This window comes from Rhamphochromis longiceps, linkage group LG20 (assembly GCF_057381845.1).
Source record: "Rhamphochromis longiceps isolate RC_006_pf linkage group LG20, R_longiceps_female_GT1.1, whole genome shotgun sequence".
NCBI lineage: Eukaryota > Metazoa > Chordata > Actinopteri > Cichliformes > Cichlidae > Rhamphochromis > Rhamphochromis longiceps.
Window position 1 is genome coordinate 7716019 of NC_140576.1, and position 26642 is coordinate 7742660.

The 26642-nt window shown below is 42.0% G+C and overlaps 2 protein-coding genes across 9 annotated transcripts; both read left to right on the forward strand.

Annotated features, from left to right (window-relative positions):
• Window positions 1-859: 859 nt before the first annotated feature.
• Window positions 860-5789, forward strand: LOC146644864 (uncharacterized). 2 transcript variants are annotated; one of them, XM_085393680.1, is made up of 6 exons: window positions 860-1062; window positions 1442-1602; window positions 3264-3382; window positions 3494-3696; window positions 3824-3904; window positions 4056-5789. In XM_085393680.1, exons 1-6 carry the CDS (start codon window positions 956-958, stop codon window positions 4558-4560), a joined length of 1176 nt encoding a protein of 391 aa, XP_085249806.1. In that variant the 5' UTR covers window positions 860-955; the 3' UTR covers window positions 4561-5789. The 2 variants fall into 2 exon arrangements, with proteins under 2 accessions (XP_085249806.1, XP_085249807.1); XM_085393681.1 differs by having other exon boundaries at window positions 861-1062; window positions 1442-1575.
• Window positions 5790-5912: 123 nt separating this feature from the next.
• On the forward strand, window positions 5913-26526 carry l3mbtl1 (L3MBTL histone methyl-lysine binding protein 1). 7 transcript variants are annotated; one of them, XM_085394068.1, is made up of 22 exons: window positions 5913-6168; window positions 7221-7428; window positions 11339-11520; window positions 15302-15428; window positions 15990-16167; window positions 16250-16385; window positions 16484-16532; window positions 16919-17007; window positions 18015-18119; window positions 18241-18376; window positions 18642-18733; window positions 19041-19192; window positions 20306-20382; window positions 20674-20759; window positions 20888-20998; window positions 21870-22059; window positions 22585-22687; window positions 22988-23176; window positions 23244-23293; window positions 23743-23900; window positions 23989-24051; window positions 24290-26526. In XM_085394068.1, the coding sequence occupies exons 2-22, from the start codon at window positions 7251-7253 to the stop codon at window positions 24422-24424; spliced, it is 2586 nt and encodes an 861-aa protein (XP_085250194.1). In that variant the 5' UTR covers window positions 5913-6168; window positions 7221-7250; the 3' UTR covers window positions 24425-26526. The 7 variants fall into 7 exon arrangements, with proteins under 7 accessions (XP_085250194.1, XP_085250197.1, XP_085250198.1 ...); XM_085394071.1 differs by having other exon boundaries at window positions 23268-23293; XM_085394072.1 differs by having other exon boundaries at window positions 21870-22011.
• The last annotated feature ends 116 nt before the right edge of the window (window positions 26527-26642 follow it).

Consider the following 26642-nt stretch of genomic DNA (forward strand, 5'->3'; position numbering starts at 1 on the left):
TATAGATATAGTTGGCCAATTTATCCAATAGTTATCAAACCATTGAGGCTATGCTGTCTCAGTTCTGCTTCACTTTGTACAACTCGGACTTTCAATCAGTGCAACTCCAGGTGATGTCGCCTAAAGAAATACTCAGATTCTGCAGCAGCTGGATGTTTAAGTGATGAGGAGCAGAGGTTAATGGTTTTGTGGAGTGGTCATTGAGAAAGTATTGACTTCTGAATGTGAATAAGACCAAAGAAGTTGGTGACTTGACTTTCAGAAGGACACGAACCGTGTGTATCCTGGGACAGGCTACTGATGTGGTGGAGGACTATGACTACCTGGGCATCCACATGGAAGGCCAACACAGAGGCTTTAAACAGAAATTATAAATGATAGAGATATTCCGTCACGCAGCTGTGGACCATATGCATCAGAAATTGTAATACCAACGGAGTGAATAAACTGATCAGTAAGGCTGGTTCTGTGTCTGGCTGCTAACGGGAATTTTTCTAATTCAACTTTATTGCAATAGAGACTTTACTATTCCAACAATTTACTGTTTAGTTGCATGTGTTTTTTAACTACCTAGTTTTTGTGACTGCGGGTGTTTTCTTTTTCTTTGTTTTTTTTTACAAGTAAAATTGTACCCTTTTTTGAATTAGTTAAGATGATCTCTGTATGTACCCACTGCAAACTACAGTTACAAAATGCCTCTAGTTGGAAATGACTAGGGCAGATTTTACATAGGATTTAACTAGTATTTTCCTCTCGTGCGCGTAATGTCTGCGGTTTTGTGATAAACGGTAGCTTTTAATTTGGAGTTCTGTTCCGGAAATTGATCATCGTTAGCTTCACGCTTATTGGCTGGGTTTGGCGAAACAGCCGACCGGTTGCTGGCGGAGAGCTAACGGCAGTAGCATTCAGCAATTTCGGAGCAGTAGTGAAGAACAGTCACTCTAGGCGAATCACAATGCCTCGAGTTTATATCGGACGACTAAGCTATCATGTCCGCGAAAAAGATATTCAGCGGTTTTTCAGCGGCTATGGGAAGCTAATGGAGATTGATTTAAAGAACGGGTAAGTTTTCGGCGGAATTTTGTAAGCCAGAGTCCAACGAGCATGTCGTAGTTAGCATTAAAGCTAGCCATTCATGCGAACGACGCACGGACTCGGGGGGCATTTCACTCTTTTACGCAGATAGATATATATTTTTTAGAAGTTAAGTTTGATTCTAAAACGCAATATGTCGATGTATGACATTTAGTATTGTCCTTATAAATGTAAAACGTTTTGTTTCTTTAACTTCATTCATGAACGTTTAGCAAATGTCGCGTGGCCAACATGGCGTCTTTATACTTTGCACGTCGCTGTGCTAACGTATGCTAACGCTAATTCGTGGAAGTAAGCGGGTAACGCTCATTTCATACTCATGCTTTTAAACCCTTTCTTTTTGCAGGTATGGATTCGTGGAGTTCGAAGATAATAGGGACGCCGACGACGCCGTTTACGAGCTAAACGGGAAGGAGCTGTGTGGGGAGCGGGTGATCGTCGAGCATGCCCGGGGCCCGCGACGAGACCGAGATGGCTACGGTGGGGGTTACTGGGGTGGTGGGCGCAGTAAGTGCAGTCTATTACAAGATACCCTCTCTTCCCCTTCCCCTTGGGGTGAGGTGTCGACGTGGACTGCACAGACAGCTGTTTGAATGATTCATGGTTACGCTAATTTTAACAGACTTGCCGCATAGGTTTAGATACTCAGCTGGCCCTCGATCAGGTTTTTCCAGGTACCCCTCATGGGTTATAGCCAGCCACGTGGGTAGCTCTTTAAGGCGCAGGTTGCATGCAAAGTTGTAGGACTGTCAGTAGAGATGTTGTTCATTATATCACGCAGTAACTTCATTACATGCAACCATGGTTTATCTTCATTCTTACAAATCAGGGAGTCCAGTTTAATTTTATATCACCCTGCTGAACAGTTCTCAGTCTGTCACCCAAGGGGTAGTGACCTGCAGGTTTTTGCTCCTCCATAGTGATTATCATCACGAGCTACATGCTATTTGATTGCAAGGGGCAACAATCTGTGAGATTTAAAGAGCAGTTTTGAGTCTAGAGTTTAGTGTTGTTAAATAACATAGTTTTCTTTTCATACATTGTAAAATTCACTTGAACCATAACTGTCATTTGGGCGAGCCATGTGAAGGTGTCTTTTTTTATTTTTATTTTTGTTTGTTTGCACCAGAGGGGGAAAAAAACAAGCTGAACACAAATCACCACATACATAGCTACCTAGTTAGTGTAGTCATTAGGAGTAGACTAACGTTTTCATGTGAAATGTGTTTTAACTTTGGTCTATATATAAATTTTTTTTTATATTCAACATTAACAAAAGTCCTTGATGTTTCAATTTGAAAGAGTCCAGTTGCGGGCTGAGGCTGAGAGTCCATTGAGGCTAAAGATGACTGGCTAAGATGACTGCCTGTCCCGTTTGGCCTTGGCTTTCACCTTACAATGTGTGTGTGACCTTTGCCCCCCCTTGATCCTTGGCTGACCTAACCGGAAGCCATGATGACAGCAGCCTTTTGCCAATAGACCAGGGGTGATGGTGAGGATTGCCATTGGTTTTTATGTTGACAGCAAACATAAGTGGATCGGCACCTTTACAGACCTTACAATCTAAAGAAATGTTGTAAGATCAAAACTGGAAAAAAGAATTTCAGACTGACATCCGGTTAAATAAAAAGATGCCAATTTTCAAAAGATCGGTGTGTTTTTAACACCGTAATCAATTTGAACAGTGTCCCTGACTGCAGCCTTTGTGGATGCCTCCTTTCTGTTTGTGTTACAGGATACACAGGTCTTGAAAGAACATCACTGTCCATTTGTTTTATGCAGCTATAGCATCACAGTGATGTACTGGAGTAAGACAGATGCTGATTTGTGTTTTTTGTATTGCCGGAAACAGATGCAGTGGTGTTCTTTGCAGCAGAAAACAGCTTCCAAATGTTGAAAAATACAAACTTTAAAGAGCCCATGCAGTTGCTTGTAGAGCACTTAACTGAAGCTGTTTGAAAATGAGATCAAAGAAACCCCTTTGACTATTTGTACAAATTTAACCCCCCCCCACCCCCACCCCAAGGACAATAATCTGGAAACTCACTGCCTTGAGTGCATTTGATAGCCCAGAGCAGTAGTACTTTGAATCTTGTTTGGTTTAGTGGTTTCTAACTATTTGTGTGTGCTGTCGTGTTTTTTTTTTTTTTGTTTGTTTTTTTATAAAGGTAGCGGTTACAGCAGCCGCAGCCGCTCTGGCAGGGACAAATATGGACCGCCAGTCCGCACAGAGTACCGCCTCGTTGTGGAGAACTTATCCAGCCGCTGTAGTTGGCAGGACCTCAAGGTAAATATTTGAAAATAAGAGAGGGGAATCTTCAGATAAAGGGAAAGTGTATTGTAGAAGTGCTTGGAATGAAATCAATAATCGGCACCTCATCCTCTTCCTGTCCACCAGGACTTCATGCGTCAGGCAGGAGAGGTGACCTATGCAGATGCCCACAAGGAACGCACCAATGAGGGAGTGATTGAGTTCCGGACTTATTCCGACATGAAGAGGGCTCTGGACAAGCTGGATGGTACTGACATCAACGGGCGGAAAATTCGCCTGGTGGAGGACCGTCCTCGCAGACGTCGGTCTTACTCTGGCAGTCGCTCCAGGTAAGCAAATTTCTTACTGCTGACTGCTTTAAGATGAGCCTCGCTTTGGTACATTTTGTTTATTTAACAAGAAACTGATGTAAAAAAAAAAAAAAAAAAATTTTAAATCGTGCTCTGTCATCTTCAGATCTCGCAGTCGTCGTCGCTCCCGTAGCAGGAGAAGCAGAAGCCACAGGAGCTCAAAGAGTCGCTCCAGATCCCACTCGAGGTTAGGATCAATGTAATCTTGGAACCGTAACGTGGAGATTTAAATTAAATTATTGGTATTGATAAGTTCTGTATGTTCAGTATGACATTTTGTCATGACATTGCTGTCATGTAAGGTGGGGCTGTACTGAGCTTTGCTTCTGTTCCTATAGGTCTCGTTCCCGCAGCAATAAGAGACGGCATCATTCCCGCTCCAGGTCTGAGAGAAAGTCTCGCTCCAAGTCAGGAGACCGCAAATCACGTTCTCGCAGATCTCGTTCTAGATCCAACAGATCCAACAAATCCAAATCTCGTTCACGCTCTCGCAAATCTCGGTCTCACTCCCCCGAGCACAAGTCCAAGTCTCGTTCAAAGAGCCGCTCTAAGGTAAAGTCGGAGAGGGATTCTCGTAGCCGATCAAAGGAACGGTCTGCTGAGAAGAAGTCCCGCAGCCGCTCACCCTCTCCAGTAGAGAATGGAAAAGAAGAGCATGTGGCCAAATCTGCCTCTCGCTCCCCATCTCCACAAGAGGAAGAGTGCCGATCCCAGTCCAGAGAAAAGCGCTCCAGGTCTCGCTCCAAGTCTCGCTCCAAGTCTCGCTCCAGATCTCGCTCCAGGTCTCGCTCCAAGTCTCGCTCCAGGTCTCGTTCACGGTCTAGATCAGCTTCTCAGGATTAGTGGGTGTAGAGAAGGGAGAGGTTTTCTTATTGTTTAGCTTGATCATTATGCTGTACATACTGAGCAGTGTTTAATAACTGGTTTATGCTTCTGACGCCCCCCTTCAAATGTACATTTGTCTTTTAACTTGTTAAAGCAGGAGTTTATTAGACCATCAACCACAATACAGCCGATGCTTTTTGAACTTGTTTCAGATGATCTGCTCCCTTTAAAAAAAATAAAAATTAAAAAAATAAAGTTTACAAATAAAATTAAGAATTTTGGATTAATGAAAATGGGTGCTGGGCTCTACAACTATAGCCTGAGGAAGTTGATGTCTCTGTGACTGGTGCCTGATTTGGTAAAATTTAGGTTTCTTACTGTTCTGCTTTCATTTCAAGTTGTTTGTTTGGTCAGTGAATATTAAGTTGTCTTAAATGTTCTTTTATTCAGTTTGCAGCTGTTTGTTTTGGTTGGTAGTCTGACAGTTTGCTTTCCTTGTGTCTCCAGGCCTCTTATGTCTGAAGCATCCATCTTTGATTGGTAATTATTTTGTGTCGTACTCTTTCAAGCTCGCATGATTGTTGAAGAGTAGGCTCCAGGACTGGAGCAGTTGAGTTGACCTGCACATTCGGTCACATTCTTCGAGGAATCAGTCTGTCTTCGTGTTAAACGATGCATATTCAGGATGTAAGAGCTTGTAGTGCAGAACTTCTTAATTTAAAGATGAGGGTTTGGACTTCACTTTTGAGTAACTTGCATTGTAGATGGATTATTTTGATCCCTTTTAACTACTTGTACATAGAGTAATCAGCACAAAGCAATCTTTTGGTAGCTTTTTGGGGGGAGGAGGTTGGTAACATTAAGCAGGTAATCTATTAAGGGCCTTTATTTTAGTTTTTGATTTTCAGTTTGACTAGACTCCTTTGCAGCGTCCTGTTTTTCCTCAGATTCTTCCATTGCGCCGATTGCTTCCCTGGTAATGTTTTCCCTCCCCAGCTTCAGAACAGACTTAAGGGTTTTGGAAAGCCTTATTTAAAGTTTGCAGCTAGTACTGTTTTTGTGCTTGAAAGGTCCATGTGTTCAGAACTCCTGTGAGTCTGTAAACATCAGACTTGCTGAACTCAGCCACATTCTCCATCTTGTGGAACTGACTTTTTTTTTTTTCTCCCCCAACATGTATGAGATCTAATGGGGAAAAAGTCCTTTTTTATGCTATGTTCAATAAAAGATCTTCATTAAAAAATAAACTTGCTGCCTGACGTTGTTTTGTCTGGATTATAAAAACCTTGACTGCAGTATTGACATGACCTATATCCTGCTAATTATATAATAAACGCTCGCTCATTATAGGCTGCAGTTGTGGAGGAAATGAGCAGAGCGCGTATTTATGGATGTAAGCGGGAACATTTCGCTCGCATGCCAAATAAAAATCGTTACAGCAGCTATTTTACGCTTTTGCAGCTAATCGAGGGAGCACTTTTTTTTCACCTATCGACCATTACTGAAAGTGGAGCGACGCACTGGAAGTCTTTCTTTTGGCGTTAAATTATAGCCAACGAGCGGTGACTGTACTGTGGTCCCGCGCGTGCGCAGTCCAAGCCCCGGAGCCGCAGGAGATCAGAGCTGGTAAGCCAAATTTCAGTTCCTGAAATCTGAAAACACGAATTAAAATCAAATTTTAGAACTTTCCTCTAATTATAGAAGGCAGAAGCATATTTTAGTCACACTGGGTTTAAAAAGAAACCCGCCAGTCAGTTGTTTCTTTTTTTTCTCCCCTCACCGAGGTAAACCGTTTTTGGCGTCAGAGATGTAATCAAGCACAAAGCTTATCATCTTTAATATATACATTTGATAATGGCTCGCGGATCTTTGACGTAGCAGGTTTAAATACTAATTTTAAATTTAAAGCAGTTGCGCCAAGGTTTAAAAAATACCCGGCACACTTAACGCTGTTATGAGGAGAAAATGTTGCTCATTCATTAAAGATATTGCCGGAATGGGCGATAAGGTTGCTTTTTTCATTAAATGGGATTTTCACAGGAATTGAGCCTCTGCTTTAGCACATTTTTTGCCTCAAGGATTTCAGATCCTCCGCCATTTTAACTGAAATGCTGTATTTTAGTCTCTGTCGGTGTGTGTGTGTGTGTGTAGACTTGGGAGCTTGCGCGTAAATATTGGTGTGTCACCATTATTCTTTTATTATTGAAAGGAATGCATGGCTTATAAAAGTTCATGGCTGTTTTGCCTTATTGGAAACACTTTTAGAGGAAGATTTTTTGGAGGGTGAAATGTAGTTAAATTTTAAAGTAAAATTTTAACTCTGTCCTGTACTTTGGATAAATAGTATTTTGTTGAATGATAAAAGCGGTGCTAATGTGGTAAATTAAAAAGAGATGTTTCAAGACAGCAGAAAATAATATTATAATAATTTAAGATTTGAATTTTGTATATGCCTCTAAATCAGACATATTCCAATAAAGAAATATATTTAAAAACAAGAAACAACATAAAAATGAAAGCTTAAATTGGCGGGATTACTCTCCCGTCCATACTGTGGCACTCCCTCCTCAGGTTTTGGGTACAGTCTCCTCTATAAATCTTTAACACACAATGTTAAAGCTGTTACCCAATAACCAGACAGCATTACTTTGTGCTATTTCTCACGCTGTGTCTCCCAGTGCTCCAGCACAACACACTGGGACGCCGTCATGAGTGCCAAAGTGAACATGGAGGCTCCAGCCAAAGAACCGGACTGCACCCCTATGGATCCGTCATCTTCGCCTCCCACAGAGACAATCCTCATCTGCGGGGGTGATGGTGTGACCAAGAAGGCTCGGCCTCAGCCCCACACCACCACTGCTCTCCTGCTACCAGGTGAACTCATATGTAAGCATGTTCACAGATACATACTCTACTAAAGCACTGTTGGGGAAAACACTGATCGTGTCTTCTGATCTCATTAGACTGAAAAACGAATTGAGAAGTGAGCCTTTAAGTAACCAGCAGTGTAATAATTTACCAGGCAAATTGTAAGGTCATAGTTCAGAATTTACACCTGCAATGTTTAACCTAATTCACAGGCATCACATTACAAAACAAGGGTCATTTTAATGGTTGACTTAATAACATCACATAGAAATATATACACAAAAGATGCAACTCATCTTATTAGGTCACTGTTCACAAAGCTGTGAGTTTAATAATCAACTCTGAGTCTTCATTTCCAGAAAACCTTCATAGACTTACTAAACGGCTTCAGATCATTCTGTCAGTAATTCAGGTCAGGTTTATTGATGCATTTGTGATAACCCCCCCAATGAAAATTGAATTGTTAATTAAAAACTTATCTTTTCTTTTCATTGAACAAGTCATCCGCTTTAAATCTCAGTCTAATAAAATCATTAGCTGGATACATTTAAATGAAAATGTTAAAATTGACCTCTTTTACTTTAGGAGGGCAGATTCACCACGGCAACAGGTAAACAAGAGAGCCTCCTTTTAGTCCTTTTAGAAGTGCGGAAAGAGTCATTTTATTGAGCCACGGGCCGTTCTGTCATCATCATGCACAATATAAATGTTCGATATGAAATATCTAACTTCTCTGTACTGACTGCGGTGTTTATTTAGCAAACTTTCATTAGATGAAGCTATAGTTCTGATTTTTAACCCTAATGATTCAGCTGTAACCTGACAGGGACAAAATCTAGGAGATGTCCGGGAAGATAAAAATCTGGAGAAACAGATGAGCCACACTTTACTGATGGACCTGTGAGATTAGTAACCCAGACGGCAACAGACAGTCTGCCCTCAAGTCAGTTTTGGTTCAGTAAAAAAACAGTTATTGCAGCAGTTTATAATCATTACATTTTTTCCCAATAATTATTCAGTAAAAATTTAATGTACTGATGCGCTGTAAGAATTTCATTTTTCACAGAGGATTTCATTATGTCTGCCATTACTGGATAAAAGTTTTTAATTAAATTTAGAGGAAAAACTGTGCTTTAATGTTCCCCAGTGTAAGCGTTCGTAATTTTATGTAATATCAGCCTTCAGTGATAGATGATGGCTCTCTTACGGCAACAGTAGAGATGTTTTACTCAGTTACTGGTAGCCTGATAGTAAGACTTTGCATGTTAGCATGGACAAACACGTTTTTAGAAATGTCTCAGCTTTTATAGAGCTGTTTACATGATGTTCAGATAGATTTGAGATATTTTAGTGTAATTCTGGGAGGGTGAGGCTCTTTAAATAAGGAATACAGATTGTATCGGGACAAATTAAGCCACAATGAATGGATCTGGAGGAGATGAGCTGGATCCAGACCTGATCCAGTCTGAATCCATGATGGTTATCTGAGCGCATCCTTAAACGTCACTGTAAAAAAACCATTGAACTCAGTTTTAGTCATTTCACGCTCATCTTCAATCAGATATTCTCAGCCATTTTTCCATCAATGTGACTGATTACAGAACAACACATGATTGATAACTTAAACAGTGATTGCTGCAGCAAATGTTTAAAGTGTGGGCAAACTGACTGACAGTGTGACAGCTGCATTACTGTTCACAGAGATTCAGCTTTAGAAAGACCGAGTCTATAGATTTAAATCTGAACTGACAATAAGTCTAAGATGTAATCGCTGTTATGTTACGTACAGAAAACAGTGAACTAACCATGCCCTCTTCTGTGAATGAATTTGCTGCGTTGTGCACTTTGACAGCGACTTTATGAAGGAGAAATTAAACTGTGCATATCAAGAGGGGAGGAGTCAGAGAGAGAAACTTGGTAACCATGGTAACTACTCAGAGTTGAAGTTACCTGTCGTTCAGGGGGGGAAAACAGTGTTTCCTTCAATTTAGGGTTAACAAATTCAAAGTTGTTTACTAAGCCTGCTTCTTGGAATCGGGCCCAGCTGATGGTTTAAGGATTGTTAAAGATGCTACATCCACTACCAGTCAAAAGTTTGGACACACCTTCTCATTACTTTAAGAACTGAAGGTCAGACAGTCCGGAAAATAACTAAACTTTGAATGCAGTGCAGTTGCAAAAACCATCAAGCGCTACAATGAAACTGGCTTACATGAGGACCGGCCCAGGAAAGGAAGACCAAGAGTTACCTCTGCTGCTGAGGATAAATTCATCTGACCAGCCTCAGAAATCACAAGTTAACAGCAACCCAGATTAGAGCCCAGATAAATGCCACACAGAGTTCCAGTAGCAGACAGATCTGTACATCAACTGTTCAGAGGAGACTTCGCAAATCAGGCCTTTATGGTCAAATAGCTGCTAAGAAACTAATACAAGCAGCAACAACAAGCAGAAGACATTTGTTTGAAATACAATTATCAAAATTAGCACAAAACACATTAGACCAGTGCTTTGGTCTCATTGTCCAAATTTAAGATCTTTGGTTCCACCTGCCGTGTTTTTGTGCAACGCAGAAAAGGTGAACTGATGGTCTCTAGATGTATGGTTCCCACTGTGAAGCATTGAGGAGGTGTGATGGTGTGGGGGTGTTGTGCTGGTGACTCTGTTGGGGAACTTATTCAAAACTGAAGGCACAGGAGATGGTTTGGGATTAGATGAACCGCAGAGTGAAGGCAAAAGGACCAACAAGATGCTGAGCATCTCTGGGAACTTCTTCAAAACTATTGGAAAACCATTTCATGAAACTCATTGAGAGAAGGCCAAGAGTGTGCAAAGCAGTAATGGAAGCAAAGGGCGGTTATTTTGAAGAATCTAAAATATAAAACACAAGTTATTTCACACGTTTTTGTTTACTACATAACTCCATATGTGTTCATTCTTAGTTGTGATCCCTTCAGTGAGAATCTACAGTTTAAATAGTCATGAAAATAAAGAAAAAACATTAAATGAGAAGGTGTGTACAAACTTTTGACTGGTAGTACATAGAGTTCACTCAGCCACTCCTCACTGCATGTGCAAATCCTGACAAATCTTCCAGTGCCTGTTCATAATTAATAAGTTTTAATGCATAATTTTTAATTCAGAGTTTCCATGTTCAATATTATCATGTTTGTTAGTGAAAACCTTTAAGTTTTGATGTGTTGGCCGGACAGAGCAACACTTTCTGAGACGTTAGCTCTAGCTCACCAAAGCCGTGGAAGTTTTTTACTTTTTTAATTTTATTAACAAAAGAGATAATCAGGTAATTAAAACTGTGTTTGTCCAAAATAACAACAACATTAAGAAAACAGTTTGATTGCTTCCAAAATCTCTGCTCTGTATTAGATAAACCAAGACTGTTGTTGTTACTTAAAATAAAAACTTACTGAAATAAAAACCATAACAAAGTTTTGGGGGAAAAAATACTTTAATGAACTGATATAAAAATAAAAAACAGACACAATTTATTTCCCGACACAATCCTCCCATTTATCTGACTTGGCGTTAGACGCACATTAGCTTGTGACCCTCTCTGAGGCCGGGTCTGTGCCCCCGGGTCTTTTACAAACGTGTTAATCACTAATAACAATAATATAACACTAATAACCAGCAGATCCTGATTTCTATTGCAGTTTCTCATGTCAGAGAAATGTGCAGTAATACTGAGTGTGAAAACTGAGTGACGATATTAGCAGCTGTTTAACAGTTTTGTGAAGTGTGCTGATAACCAAGCCTGTCTGCAAATCTACAGAAACAAACAAATACTATTTGCCTGGTTGTCACGGCAACAGAGCGCTGTTTTTCCTTTACCATTTATAGTGAGTAAAGCAGATGACAATGAACTACATCACTTTGTGCTTTATTATTCCGAGTGCATCTTTTTCCTCAGCTCCTGCCCATCAGAAGGTGGAGGTGACTCCAGCTGTTGCAGTGGGTAACCCAGGTAAAGGAAGCAGAGCCAATGAGATGGCAACGCCTGCACTGACAGCACAGGTGGGCGGAGCTTGTAGCATTGTCCATGTCCTAGAGTTGAAGGAGGGAATGGCCATCCTGCCCAGTAGCAACCTTAAGGTAAAGCGATATTAAGCTTTGCTGTGGTTTAAAAAAAGTCATTGAAAGTTGTTTTTATTTCTTTTTTGACAAAGTCCTGAATAACATATATATATATATATATATATATATATATATATATATATATACACACACATATATATATACACACATATATATATATACACATATATATAGCAGCTGGATAGCGTAGTGGTTAGACTACACGCCTTTGGAAGTTCGATTCCTGCCTGGGGCGTCTGTATCCAGTAAGGGTCCTAAGCGAGCCTACCGCAGACATGAGCGAGACAAATAAATATGAAGGCATGCCGGCTCGGACGTCGCCCGGATCAACAAGGTCCGCGTCAGGTGTTGAGGAACCAGGGCACCCTGACGAAAAGTGGGCTACTGGAACAAGAAGGCATCGGTGGGCAAGAGACGAAAACAGGGCGTTGTTGGAATGCTACTACGCAAGTAACCCCGGCGGAAGGGGCTACATGAATAGGATGAGGGACCTATGGATTCTTCGACGGCGAAACAACTAGTAGCTCAGTGTTCCAACATTCGAAAGAAGGGACTGCTCTCACAGCTAGAGATTGACGAGGTACAACACAAATGCTACGGCAAGGAGGAGTCAGGACGCCAGGTCAGGGGGGCGATATCATCACCCCCACCCGAGATTGGGTACATAGCCCCAAGTGCGATAGGAGAAGGATCGTTGAGTGCGAGAGGAACTGACCTGAAAAATAGGATCATGGCCAAGCTTGAAACCTCGATCCCCCGTAGCCGGTTACCAAGATTACGTGAAGTACCCTCAGAAGGTCTGCTAGATGATGTTAATGCAGCACTACGGGCAATACCTACAACCACGATTACCGACACTAACAAGCTGATCTACAATACGGCAGCAGTGATCAGTGAGATGCTTGGCTACACGTTGAACAGCGACAAGGGGCAGTACCCTCCATGGAGAAGGAGGCTAGAGGGCAAGATCAAAGTAGCACGGAGGGAGGTTAGCCAACTAACGGAGTTGCAGAAAGGTGCGACAAATAAGGTGCCTAAGAAATACAGCAAGCTGTCCATACCTGAGGCCTTGGAAACTGCCAAGCAAAGACTCACAGCCTTGGCCAGCCGCTTGAGGAGGTACACCAGAGAGATAGAAGGCAGGAGAATAAACCAGCTGTTCTCCACAGAACCAGCAAAGGTGTACTCTCAGTGGCAAGGGAACAATAAGAGAACAGCACCACCAAGGCTGGAGACGGAGCAATACTGGAAGAGCATATGGGAGAAGGATGCAACCCATAACGGCAATGCTCAGTGGCTAGAGGATCTGAGGGCAGACCACAGCAACCTCCCTGAACAGGGTCCAGTAACCATCACAGTGGCAGATATCCAAGAAAGAGTCTCCAGTATGAAGAGTTGGACAGCACCAGGGCCCGACATGGTTCATGCCTACTGGCTGAAGAAGCTGACTGCACTCCACGAGCGTCTGGCAGCACAAATGAACCAGCTGCTAGTTAACGAGAGACACCCGGAATGGCTAACTGAAGGCCGGACGGTCCTGATCCCCAAGGACCCCAAGAAGGGACCGGTCCCCTCCAACTACCGACCAATAACCTGCCTCAGTACTACATGGAAGCTCCTGTCAGGCATCATATCGGCTAAGATGAACAGGCACATGGGTCAATACATGAGCGGGACACAGAAAGGAATTGGCAAGAATACCAGAGGCGCAAAACACCAGCTACTGGTAGACAGAACAATCAGCCGAGACTGCAAGACCAGACTGACCAACCTGTGCACTGCCTGGATTGATTACAAGAAGGCCTATGACTCAATGCCCCACAGCTGGATACTGGAATGCCTAGAATTGTACAAGATCAATGGGACCCTAAGAGCCTTCATCAGGAACTCAATGGGGATGTGGCGTACAACACTAGAGGCCAACTCCAAGCCCATAGCACAAGTCACCATCAAGTGCGGGATCTACCAAGGAGATGCTCTGTCCCCACTGCTGTTCTGCATAGGCCTGAACCCCCTCAGTGAGATCATTAACAAGACTGGCTACGGATACCGACTACGGAACGGAGCAGTTGTCAGCCACCTCCTGTACATGGATGACATCAAGCTGTATGCCAAGAGTGAACGAGACATCGATTCACTGATCCATGGAATGTCGTTCGGACTGGAGAAGTGTAGTCGGATGGTATCAAAGAGAGGGAAGGTAGTCAGAACTGAGGGGATTGAACTACCAGAAGGCAACATTGCAGACATAGAGGACAGTTACAAGTACCTGGGGATCCCGCAGGCAAATGGGAACCATGAAGAGGCCGCTAGAAAGGCTGCAACCACCAAGTACCTGCAGAGGGTCAGGCAAGTCCTGAGGAGTCAGCTGAATGGTAAGAACAAGATCCGGGCCATCAACACGTACGCCCTGCCCGTGATCAGGTACCCTGCTGGGGTAATAGGCTGGCCAAAGGAGGAGATAGAAGCCACTGACATAAAGACAAGAAAGCTCCTTACCATGCATGGAGGGTTTCACCCCAAGTCCAGCACCCTGAGGCTGTACGCTAAGCGGAAGGAAGGGGGCCGGGGACTGGTGAGTGTCAGCACCACAGTCCAGGATGAGACAACGAACATCCAAGAATACATTGGGAAAATGGCCCCAACTGACCGAGTGCTCAGTGAATACCTCAGGCAGCAGAAACCCAAGAAAGAGGAGGGAAACGAGGAACCATCATGGAAGGACAGGCCCCTGCACGGTATGTACCACCGGCAGATAGAGGAGGTGGCTGATATCCAGAAATCCTACCAGTGGCTGGACAAAGCTGGACTGAAAGACAGCACAGAGGCACTAATCATGGCAGCACAAGAACAAGCTCTGAGTACAAGATCCATAGAGGCTGGGGTCTATCACACCAGGCAAGACCCCAGGTGCAGGCTGTGTAAAGATGCCCCAGAGACAATCCAGCACATAACAGCAGGGTGCAAGATGCTAGCAGGCAAGGCATACATGGAACGCCATAACCAAGTGGCCGGCATAGTGTACAGGAACATCTGTGCCGAGTATAACCTGGAAGTCCCGAGGTCAAAATGGGAGATGCCCCCAAGGGTGGTGAAGAATGACCGAGCTAAGATCCTGTGGGACTTCCAGATACAGACGGACAAAATGGTGGTGGCTAACCAACCGGACATAGTGGTGGTAGAAAAACAGAAGAAGACGGCCGTAGTGATCGATGTAGCGGTTCCGAATGACAGCAATATCAGGAAGAAGGAACACGAGAAGCTGGAGAAATACCAAGGGCTCAGAGAAGAGCTCGAGAGGATGTGGAGGGTGAAGGTAATGGTGGTCCCCGTGGTAATCGGAGCACTAGGTGCGGTGACTCCCAAGCTAGGCGAGTGGCTCCAGCAGATCCCGGGAACAACATCGGAGATCTCTGTCCAGAAGAGCGCAGTCCTGGGAACAGCTAAGATACTGCGCAGGACCCTCAAGCTCCCAGGCCTCTGGTAGAGGACCCGAGCTTGAAGGATAAACCGCCCGCAGGGGCGTGCTGGGTGTTTTTTCACACATATATATATATACACATATATATATATATATGTGTATATATATATATATATATATATATATATATATATATATATATATATATATATATATATACACACACACATATATATATATACATATACATGTATATACTTTTTTTTTTTTTTAAAGCAGCATACAGTTTGTAAAGACACGGACACATTTTGACAGATGGTGCACTGATGCATGTGTGTGTGTGTATTTGTCTTGTAGTTCTGTGTGAGTGACTTAGGAGCTCTGAGCACATTGATCACCCCGGGCACTGCCAGCAGCACTGCTGAACCTGCAGCAGGGACTTCTGGGAGATCCACTGACGCAGAAAGAGTTCCAGACAAGCCAGGTAGACTCGTGGTTACGTAAGGTCATAGTAATATCAGGCACAGACACACAAATACTGCACTCTGGTGAATCATTTACATTTTGCACACACAGAGCAGAAAACAGTTTGGAACCGGTCACCTCTAGGATAACAGATTTTTATACTACTTAGCCACATGTGTTTGTTATATTTTAGCACATATTTGATAACCAAAGCAGCTTTTATATGTGATATTTCAAATATAACAGTGAGTTAAACTAGTTCTTGTGTTACACGTGTTTAAACAGCCTGCACTTTTATTTGAAGTACTAAACAGCATGGGCTCAGTCATCAGTGTGTGTGTGTGTGTGTGTGTGTGTGTGTGTGTGTGTGTGTGTGTGTGTGTGTGTGTGTGTGTGTGTGTGTGTGTGTGTATTAAGCATAAATGAGTGGTAATTACATCAGCTGTAACAGAGCTTCTCTTTACAAGTGAAGAGGTTGCAGCTGCAGATTTCTTTGTAGACATTTAAAATCCAGCTGAGAAACTTTGAAAAGTCAAAGAATATTCAATAAAGATGCAGACGGGCGTGTTTTCACCTGCAGCCCTGTCTGTGACAGATGCGTCGACTCCTGCCAGCTCTGGGAGGGGCGTGGCCCTGGAGCCAGAGAGGTTGGTGCCGATCAAAGCTGAAGTCCAGGTTGATCCAGGACAACAGAACCATAATCCCAGAGCTCAGCGGACCTACACAGAAGAGCTCCGCAGAGACCCCATCACTGACAAGTATGTGCCCCGCTGCTCGGCCTTTATGTTTACGCGCCTCGCTCCACATGCATAAGCTCATCTTTCGTTCCCCGCGCCTCAGGAGGAGCATTGGCGTGGAGAAAGTGCCGGCAGGCGGGAGAGTCTCCCTCAACCCCGATCACCTGAAGCCCATGAGGAAGAGGAAAAGGAAGGAGTACCTGAGTCCATCTGAGGAAGACTCGGACATCGAGGGCACGGTGGAACCGCGTTGCTATTTCAGTTTTAAAGTTGCTTTTATGCGTGACTACCATCTCACCGTTTCCTGTTGTGTGCTTTCTCGTGTTTTCTTTTTAAGGATGAGAAAATGGATGATTCTAAAGCAGATGGCCGACACATCAGAGGAGGTTGGAGCATTTATTTCTTGCATCAGTGGTTTTGTTGGACGCATATCATCTTTCACTGGATACTATTACTACTAAGCTGCAACACTACATCACATAAAATCACATCATCTCTTTACTTCATCCAGAAGCTGTGTGTCCTTCTTTATCCTTTCATTACATACCCTTTCCTGTTTCAATTTATTTGAAAAAAAACAAACATGCAAGGTCGAAAATGTATCGAGTGTATAGAAGACATAATGTTGGAGTTTCACAGCAGGCTTAGATTTTTTAAATTCCGCTGCAGCTGACATGCCATTAAATTATCTTCTTCTGACTGTTTCCATTAGTTGTAAATTGTAATAAATAATTTTATAAATGTAATAAATGATGGTGTCTGTTTGCTGAAGGTGGAGACAGTAAGACAGAGCAGTGGACGTGGGCTCAGTACCTGGAGGAGACCAAAGCTGTCGCTGCTCCTAACAAGCTTTTCCAAGAGGTATGTACACACACACACACACACACACACACACACACACACACACACACACACACACACACACACACATCCGTAGTAACCGTAGTAGGCAATCAAATCTATTGCTCGGAGCAAAATTGAGTGTAGCACTCTCAAGAGAGGGACAAAGTAATTTATGTCGCCAAAGCCATATGTTCATATATTAAATCAAGGATTTAAAACTAATTTCACATTGTGCCCACTTTGAAGTGAAGCGGGCCAAATCAATGAAACTCTCCTTTCTGTAAGTGTAAAGAACTTTAGTTACACTTTTAATCTCTGAAGTATCTCAGTGTAAGAAAACAAGTGCAATTTCAGCAGTACGTCTCCGTTTTTCTACACAATAAAGAAACGCTGCTGTATCAAATGAAAGAAATCTGTCAGCGCAGCTCGTTGGGCTTAAATTGTAAGAAATAAGTGCTGAAAATTACACAAAAGAAAGCTCATTGCTGAGACTATTCCAAAACAGAAAGTGTATGTTAATTCAAAGAACTTGCTTCTTTTTTTTGAGCTGTGAGTGTATCCAGCAGAATAGTTTACCTACTACGTAGTTATGTTGATGTGGTATAAATGTCCATGGTCTTCATCGGTTAAGTTATAAAATGTTTAAAAATACAGTTAAAAGTCCAAAATTTATGCCATTTTCCAAACCTGTCTAAGCAGACTGGATTGGAGTCTTAGAGTGTTTGTCGGACCGATTCTGACCCCCGGGCCTTACGTTTGACACCTCTGTACTAAATGTTGGAGTTTGATTTTAAAATAATCTAAAGGTTTGTATAACAGTGATGAAAAACCTAATCTTGGAATAAAAGAGTAAAAAACATTAAGATGAAGACATAATCCCTGTTATTTTATTATTTTTTTTAGCGGTTTTCGGATGGTTTCTCTGTTCTTTGCTGTCACTCAGTTTCCCCAGAAAAATCTTTTATGCAGACTTTGCTTCCATCTCCTTGTTGTACGGAAACTTTTGCTGTTGTTTCATGTTCCAGTCCCAGAGAGTGCCGACAGTGAAGAACGGCTTCAAACAGGGGATGAAGCTGGAAGGCATCGACCCGCAGCATCCGTCCATGTACTTTGTCCTCACTGTGGCTGAGGTGAGCCAGTTGACCGTCGCCGCCAGGCTTCTTATTTAGGATCATTTTCATGTATTCACAGAATGCTTTGGATGCAGAATGAGTTCACTGAGGTGTCTCCTCTTCTGATATGTCATGTCAGGTCTGCGGTTACCGGCTGCGGCTTCATTTTGATGGCTACTCTGACTGTCATGACTTCTGGGTGAATGCCAACTCTCCCGACATCCACGCTGCAGGCTGGTGTGAGAGCACAGGGCACAAATTGCACACCCCCAAAGGTCAGAGGTCATACTTATTCTTACACTAAATAAATTCTTAAAAAATATTTGCCATCCCAGTGTGTGTTTTATTGACACAAGAAGTTTAGAGCGCATGGTTTCTTTTGGTGCAGATTAAGTAATGAGATCTAGTGTTTTTACTGAGCTCAGCTGAGTCTCTCCTGGCATTTTTACATTTAAAGCACACAGATGTGAAAACAATTCCTCTAAATCCTCTAAATCTTCCAACATGTGACTCCTTTCTGTATTTCTGTGCTTCCTGCAGGCTGTAAAGAGGAGGAGTTTACTTGGACCAACTATCTGAGAATGACTAAAGCACAAGTGGCTCCCAAAGAACTTTTTGCCAGTCCCGGAAGGGTAACCATCTCTGTGCAGTATAATATATGCTGGCTGTTTTAACCACACACACACATATTGGATGAGGTGACTGATTCAGTGCAAGGAAAATTCCCAACTTCAGCTATTATAATGAAAAGCTTATTTTAAGAAATGTGCACCTTAGATCATGATCGTGCAGCACTGAAGACAAACTGAACTGTTTTGTTTAATAAGGTCCTGGATAATTTTTATGTAAATACCAAATGCATGGAGATCATAATCTAAAAATCTTGACAAGTGGCTCAACAGCACACCAAAGAAGGTAACGCTTCCCCTGGTTTTCCAGATCGATGTGAAGTGTGGTTTCGAGATAGGAATGAAGCTGGAGGCCGTCGATCGTATGAACCCCTCCCTGATCTGTGTAGCAACCATCACCGATGTGGTGGATGACCGCTTCCTGGTTCATTTTGACAACTGGGATGACACATATGACTACTGGTGAGTCGTAGCATCTATCTGACTGCTTTTGGGAAATGATTTAAAGGATTTCTAAAATGATACTGTGATTGGGCTTTTGATATGTTCATATAAATCTGAAGCAGTATCGGTGAGAATACAGCTATTTAGATATTTCGTGCTGTCATAGAAAAGGGTAATTATAATATCTCTATTCTGCTGGTGTAGCTGGAGGTTTGAGTTTAATCAAGAGGGGAGCAGTTGGCATTGTTAAGGCAGATTAATGATGGCTGCTAGAGTTTGCAAAAAGTTCTGAATCCCGTGGAACGAAATTCATACCTTTATTAGGACTGTACAGCTGTTTGATGCTGTGTCATAGGTGATATGTGACCATTTCAGATTATAAAATTACGTTTGTGAAATGTTCATTTCAGAACATTTTAGAGTGGCAACCTTGCTCAGAAGTAAAGGTTCGTCTGTCTGCAAAAAAAATCCAAAACCCTTGGACTTTTCTCAGTGTGAACATCTAATATGTTTTCCATGTATCCGATTTCTTTTTCAGTACATATCGCAGCAATTCAGACTACAGCAGCCGAGCTGCATAAGCACGGTGTATTGATTAGCATAAAGATAATGCCTCCATTAAACAAAGCGTAACAAGCTGGACTTTTATCTGGCTCACTCGTTTCAGCGCATGTGCCAGTTTTCTCCCAGCACACAGCAGATGCGTGCTGCTTTCTCGTTTTTTCACCTCTCTCTTTTCTCGCTCCTGTGTTTCAGTAAAAGTAACTGTTGTTCAATATTCAACACAGTCAGCTCAGATTGTTTACAGAGCAATGCAGAAAAAAAGTGTCGTGCAAACACTGACATTGCTGTAACACAATCTTCACAGAGATTCAGAGCAGTACAACAAATCCACCTTTACATCAATGTCACTATGGATACAATACTACTAAACAAGTGTCTTTAGATCACTTCAACAGAGAGAAACACAAATCTTTCAGGATTTAAAAGTTTCACTTTCTTCAACAGCTAGATGCTGATTTATTTCCTGCAGCATAATCTCTCATCAGTTCAGTCTTAATTTTCCTGTAAGTTCACAGAAATTTCTATTGAACCTAAATTGTGCATATTGTTGTGTGTCACAACATGCAGGTGTGATTCCAGCAGTCCGTACATTCATCCTATTGGTTGGTGCCAAGAAAGGAACCTCCCTCTAACACCACCCCAAGGTGAGGAATGTGATCCCTGTTAATCAGTAGTTTATCCGTGCTCATTGTCATATCATGGGTTCATCATGAGTTCTGCTCAGTTACTTTTTTGTACACTTGCCCTCTTTTTTTTTTCTTTCATTACCGTTAAACTGAGGATGAACATGTGACAGTTAAAAGTTAGTACCTGACATATGTATCTATGCTTAAAACTTACAAAAGCTGTTTTTTAATAAGTGATATATAAAGTCAGGCAAAACCGTGTAAGGTTTTATGGCTGTTTACGTTGGTGAAAGTTTTTTCCTGCACCAGATTATCCAGACCAGGGCCGGTTCTCCTGGTCTCGATACTTGGAGGAGACAGGATCCAAAGCAGTGGCTGCTGATGCCTTTAAAGTGGTGAGAATGCAGATAAAAAGTAAAGAAGAGCTAGCATTACGAACAGTAAAGTCACAGATTAATGGAAAATATGTCTAGTTTGTTTTGTTGTCAACGTGAATGTGAAATCCCATCATCCTCTGCTCCAGCGGTCACCTCACAGCTTTCAGCCTCAGATGAAACTGGAGGCCGTGGACAAAAGAAGTCCCGGTCTCATAAGAGTGGCTACAGTTGAGGAGGTGGACACGCATCGCATTAAGGTACAACTTTGTGTAGTTCTTTAATGTTGTGGAATGATTACTTGAACCCATTTTCTTGAAGAAAATTAATTAATTGATTGATCGATTCCTAAAGATTAAAAGATCCCAAGAATCAGTCAAAGAGCTGGAAGCAACACAATTAAACATAATCCCAGTATCAGCTTTATAAAAAAAGGAGTCAAGACTGGTTTGATGACAATAAAAGAAATCAAGTTTCATCAATCATCAGAGTAAATTAGATATAGATTCCTGCTCCAGTACTTTTTCCTTATGCTCAGCAGCTGTGCTTCAATAAATAAAACAATAAACAAGTCTGGAGATCAAATATCATCTTGGTGGACCACTTTTCAACCTCTCTGAGCTCCGCTTTCAAAGACCGACCATCCTGACAATCAAGCATATGATCCCTTCGGTCTGACCATCAGCATCCAGATAAACCAAGGTGCTGCTCGCGCAACCTGCAATCTAACTGATGCAGTGAATCAAACCTGGAAAACAAGCAGAAGGTGCCAGTCTCATGGGTTAAACCATCTTGCCTCGTCAGGAACAGTTTGAACGAGGATTTTGCAGAGGTGAAGAAGACAAACAGAGATAAAAGACTAGATCAATAAAGTGGATTGTGTGTGTGTAGATGATCGGATCAGTCATCAGAAATAACAGCACAACGACTAAGAGAAGTAAACAGAAGAAACAATAAAGTGTGTTTAATGTGTGCCTGTCAGTTTGGATAGGTCTGCAGGAATAAGATCTTCCATGTCCAATTACTGTGTCATACGTCTTTGCAGTTGACTGTTGATTTCTGTACATTTTGAGCTCAAGTACATGTGGAGTATTTATATCTATTACAGCCCGCTCTCTTCTTCTTGTTCAGATCCATTATGATGGCTGGAGTCACGTCTATGATGAGTGGGTAGACTCAGATCACCCAGACATCCATCCAGCAGGCTGGTGCGAGGCCACCGGTCACCCGCTTAAAATCCCTCCACGGGACACTAAAACACAGCAACCGCATGGTAGCAACCAGCCTCATGTGACTCCTTTTTCTTCACTTAAAACTGGAGGTCAAAAATTCTAAGCCTATTGCTATCTTCTATAGACTGTATATAAAAGATAGAAGTGGCCACAGTGACATCAGTATTGTGTTACGGACTGTTCTGAAACTTTATTTTAATATTTTGTTGAACTTTGAAGGCAGTGCTGCTACGATATTGGCTAATGCTAGCACTGACAAGCTAGCTTACATAGCAAGTGTAATTCACTGTGATATTTAATGGCATGCTAACTTTACCTAACAATAAGAAAACTGGATTAACAGAAACTGTTCTTAGGTAATGATTTAATCTACATTGTCAGGCATATCCATAACTTTAAGATTTAATACAAGTTAAATGGGTGACTTTATAGACCAAATGGTTTTTTTCTGTTGTAAAGCCAGTCTCATGTGGACATTAGTGGATCTTTTTAAAGCCTCACGGTTTGCCACTTGTTATTTACATGATTTCTTTAAGGCATAATCAATGCCGTGATTGTGAATGTCAGCCTATGAGTGTATGTGAATGTTCTCCTCTGTGTTTGTATATATGTAGGTGTGAGGGAGCCTCCTGCTACAGGCCAGTCCACCTACACCTCCTCTGTTCCCTGTAAACCCATCAGTCAGCCCAGAACCAACAAATACAGCTTCCACAACAGGTAAATCCTGAACTCAGCTCTGTCATTCTGTCATTAAATGCATGATTTTTCCAAAAACTTGGGATGATGTGTAAAACCTAAATGAAAACAGAATAAAAAAAGTCAAATATTTGAACTGAGAAAGTGGATCATCATTTTGAATTTGACATTATCAGTCAATGATCTAAAAAAAGTTGGGACGGGGCCATGTTTTTGTTGACATTTTACACAGAGTCCCAACTTTTTTTTTTTTTTAAATTAGAATTTTTTTAGATGCTAAAATGCACAGAAAGCATATCTCCATTTTTGTCTTTGAAACAGGAAGTGTCCAACTCCAGGGTGTGACGGCTCAGGCCATGTCACCGGTCGTTTCACCGCCCATCACTGCATATCCGGCTGCCCGTTGGCTGAGCGTAACCAGGGTAGGCTGAAGGCTGACCTATCAGACTCAGAGTGCAAGAGAAACCTCTTCTTTGGTCAGAGGACTAAGAAGACTCATTACCGTGGCAGGTAAAGTGGTGTCCATGTATTTGTGTGCATGTTTGTTTTTTCTCGCATTCATTTTCTGTATTTTCAGGATTGGTCGTCCTCCCAAATACAGAAAGAATCAACAGAGGGACTACCAGAGTAAGTTGCACTGTTTGTTTTTTTGTTTTCGCAGCACCTCACCTCAAAACAAGAAATACTAATAATCTAATCAGAAGATTTGCATGTTAATTGTTTGATATGCTGTATTTGTTACTGTGAAAAGGCCGGCAGACCTTTTGTAACTCACCGGTGAAGTTTTTAGAGCTTCCACTGAGCCTTGCAATCTAATAGAAATGAATTAACCGTTGCTTTTTCTGCTATGATACCCAAAATTAAATGGTTGTCAACGTATTTATCTTATATAATTACTTAATGCTTTTAAGATAATTTTACAATCACGTTGTCTTTATAAGATTCTAGATACAGTATTTAGACAGGCAACAGTTGCAACAAACATCCAGTCAGCTCATGTATCTCGTATTCCCCTCAAATTTCCATGTTTGTACAATCACGTGTTTCATCATGTGTATGTATGTTTCTGTGCACAGACATGTCCTCACAGGGAGTGTATCCATCACTGTTCATGTCAGCTTTGAGCAACCAATCAGACCGCACTCTGTCTTTGTGCTGGGAACAGCACTGCAAGCTGCTGCCCGGCGTTCAGGGCATTCACGCCAGCCAGGTGGCTGCATGGAGCGTCGAGGAGGTGGGAAAATGTCGTTCGCCTCTATAATTATTTACATTCTTTCTCTGACTTATACGATTACCTGAAATCCGCTGCATCTGTGCCGCAGGTCTTCAGATTTGTCCAGAATTTAATTGGCTGTGAAGAACAGGCTCGTCTCTTCAAAGAAGAGGTGAGACCAGAGGTGGATTAATAACTGAAGGATGAATAAAGATTTGCAGTCTTTACTGGTGACGTGTAAACATGTCATTCATTACTGATGCTGTTTAGACTGTCTTGCACTCTTACATGTTTGCAGCTGTATAATATTTCTGAGTGGATTTCACTGCTAGGGGCTACTATAATTTGATATTTGACCAGATGGAACAAACTCTTCTCCACTTACTATCTCCACATTTGTGTCTCTCTAGATGATCGACGGGGAGGCTTTCCTGCTGCTGACCCAGACCGACATTGTGAAGATCATGAGCATTAAGCTAGGCCCCGCCCTCAAGATCTCCAACGCCATCCTCATGTTCAAGAGCACAGACGAGGGACTGAAGTGAATCCCGCCCTCACTCAGCGGCAGCGCTGTGCCGCCAATCATCATGTGCCAAATTCATTCTGTTGCAGGGAAAAAGACCCTGACCCCTTTTTCCATGTGTTCGGTGTCCTGTACCCATCAGAGAGAGGGAGGAGGGAGGGGGGTGGGTGGGGTGGGGTGAGGTCCAATCAGGGTAAAGAGAAACAGAGCTGAGATTAGAAGATTCAGGTTGATTAGAAAATATGAATACTTTTGGAGAGTAATGGAGGACTGTCATGGATATGAGGATGGAGCACATGTAGGAAAACAGAAACTGATGGGTTTGGTTCACCCAAAACCCCTCAAAAAATATCCCTTAGCCACAGTACGTCTGTGTGTGCTGTGCTAAATCTCAACATTTCAACCCACATACTTTATACTGAATTTGAATTATAAGCCAGCGGGAACGGCTGGAAACCCCACAGTTGCATTTCTCTGCCTACCAAAGCGCACTTTACATCCATGTCTCTCTGCGGGTAACTTTTTTACTATTTGAACATAAAAATGTTATAATTTTATAAATAACATATCCTTTTAAGCTATTGTGAGAAATGATATCACAGTGTGAATTAAGCCAAAAGCTCTCAGCGACTTTTAAACACCGACTACCAAATTCTAATCAGTTCGTGCTTGAACTTCCAAATTTAAAGACAATCCCCGAAAACCTTCAAAAGGTATCATGTCCTTGATTAAGATGAACAAAGTTGTCCATCTTAAGGTATACAAACTTATGGACACATGGATGGGCAGAGAACTGCAGACACCCGCTGCTCTCAGTGGTGTGAAGGGGAAAAAATAGGTGATGTCATGTAACAGATGTTTGTTAAACAGACATACTGTTTTATTTGTTTTCCTGTACAAGGAAGATTAACATCCAGTTCCTGCCTACACCAATGCAGCTGATATAAGTACTGATACTGTACGTTTACTTCCTAAGTTAGAATAGTTCCTATTGATGTACAAGGATAGTTGAAACCTCCAAAGAGGTCAACTTACCTTAAGATGAAGTTCACACGTGGCCAGATGTGATGAGAACTCTTACCTGGATTGTGACAAAACCCATCAGTTTGCAATGTCTGACGAGTAAAAGTGAAAGGAACATGTATCAAGGTTGAAAAGAAATCATCCTGAAATACTGTATCAACTAATGGAAATGAAGGAAAATAAAAAAAAAAAGGTTGGGTAAAAGACAAGAAAGGGTTCCACATTAAAAAAAAAGTAAGTAAAAGGATTTTGATGCAGTAAGTGAGGCTGGTCTGTGAGGCTCTTATAGGCTTCATGTTTTGTGCAATAAAGAAGCTGATACAGAAGTGCTGTATTCAGCAACAGTTAATATTACAGTTCCTTATATATTAGACAAATTGTTGCACTGTAATGTTAAAAAAAAGGAAATCAAATGAGCTGCTTTGTTCAGACTGTTTAGATTTGTGATTGAGTCGCAGAGGAAGCCTTTGCTCATTTCACTGATTATTCCTGAGTATTAGTTCTTTATGTTCACTGCCTCAAAATTCTGCGTGCTGCACCGAAAATGTGAGCGCTCGAGTGAAGGACGAAATGTAACTTTTAAAACGTCGACCCTCAGCTCTCGAATCCGAGGCAGAGAAAACAAACGACAGTGTTTGAATTTTTATCTCTATATGCAAAACGTCTGAAATTATTTTTTAGCTGTTATAAATAGATGAAACGGACTCTTTGCATTGGGATTTTAGCACAACTGTGAAATTCAAATGGATTTTACACATGGATATTCCCACACTCGGTCACTAGAGAGTGCAAAAAATCCACCTTTTGCACTATAAACACGTATTTGGTATCTAGCCAATGGAGCGCTCTTGCAGTTTACATGTGAAGGAAGCGCCGGGCGAACTGTGTTCTCAGAAATGTTTACATTTGATGTCAGGGTTTGTTTAAAACACTGTATGGAGTTGATATTGTGAGACGAAAGCTGAATGTTTTAAGGGCTCCTGGAATCTTAAATATCACTTCTTTGTATGTCTCTCTGGTGGGATTTGTGTGCGTGTGTGTGCGTGTCAAGATAATCTTGGGTCACAAATGTCATTTAAACCATATGAATTAATAAACATCCACAGCTGTCTTGTCTGATTAATGTCTCTGCCTCTTGCCTCCTGCTACGGATGATAAATCCTGCATTTCCTGTGTGTGTGCAGGTATTCTGTGTGCACAGTACTGACTATAAACTG

Excerpts from the sequence above, each read along its gene's own strand:
- LOC146644864 (XM_085393680.1), top strand. The coding sequence starts at position 956 with ATGCCTCGAGTTTATATCGGACGACTAAGCTATCATGTCCGCGAAAAA. Across the intron at positions 3,697-3,823 it reads TACTCTGGCAGTCGCTCCAG|ATCTCGCAGTCGTCGTCGCT; the intron begins GTAAGCAAATTT and ends TGTCATCTTCAG. Across the intron at positions 3,905-4,055 it reads CGCTCCAGATCCCACTCGAG|GTCTCGTTCCCGCAGCAATA; the intron begins GTTAGGATCAAT and ends CTGTTCCTATAG.
- l3mbtl1 (XM_085394068.1), top strand. The coding sequence starts at position 7,251 with ATGAGTGCCAAAGTGAACATGGAGGCTCCAGCCAAAGAACCGGACTGC. Across the intron at positions 7,429-11,338 it reads GCTACCAGGTGAACTCATAT|CTCCTGCCCATCAGAAGGTG; the intron begins GTAAGCATGTTC and ends CTTTTTCCTCAG. Across the intron at positions 18,377-18,641 it reads CAAATTGCACACCCCCAAAG|GCTGTAAAGAGGAGGAGTTT; the intron begins GTCAGAGGTCAT and ends TGCTTCCTGCAG.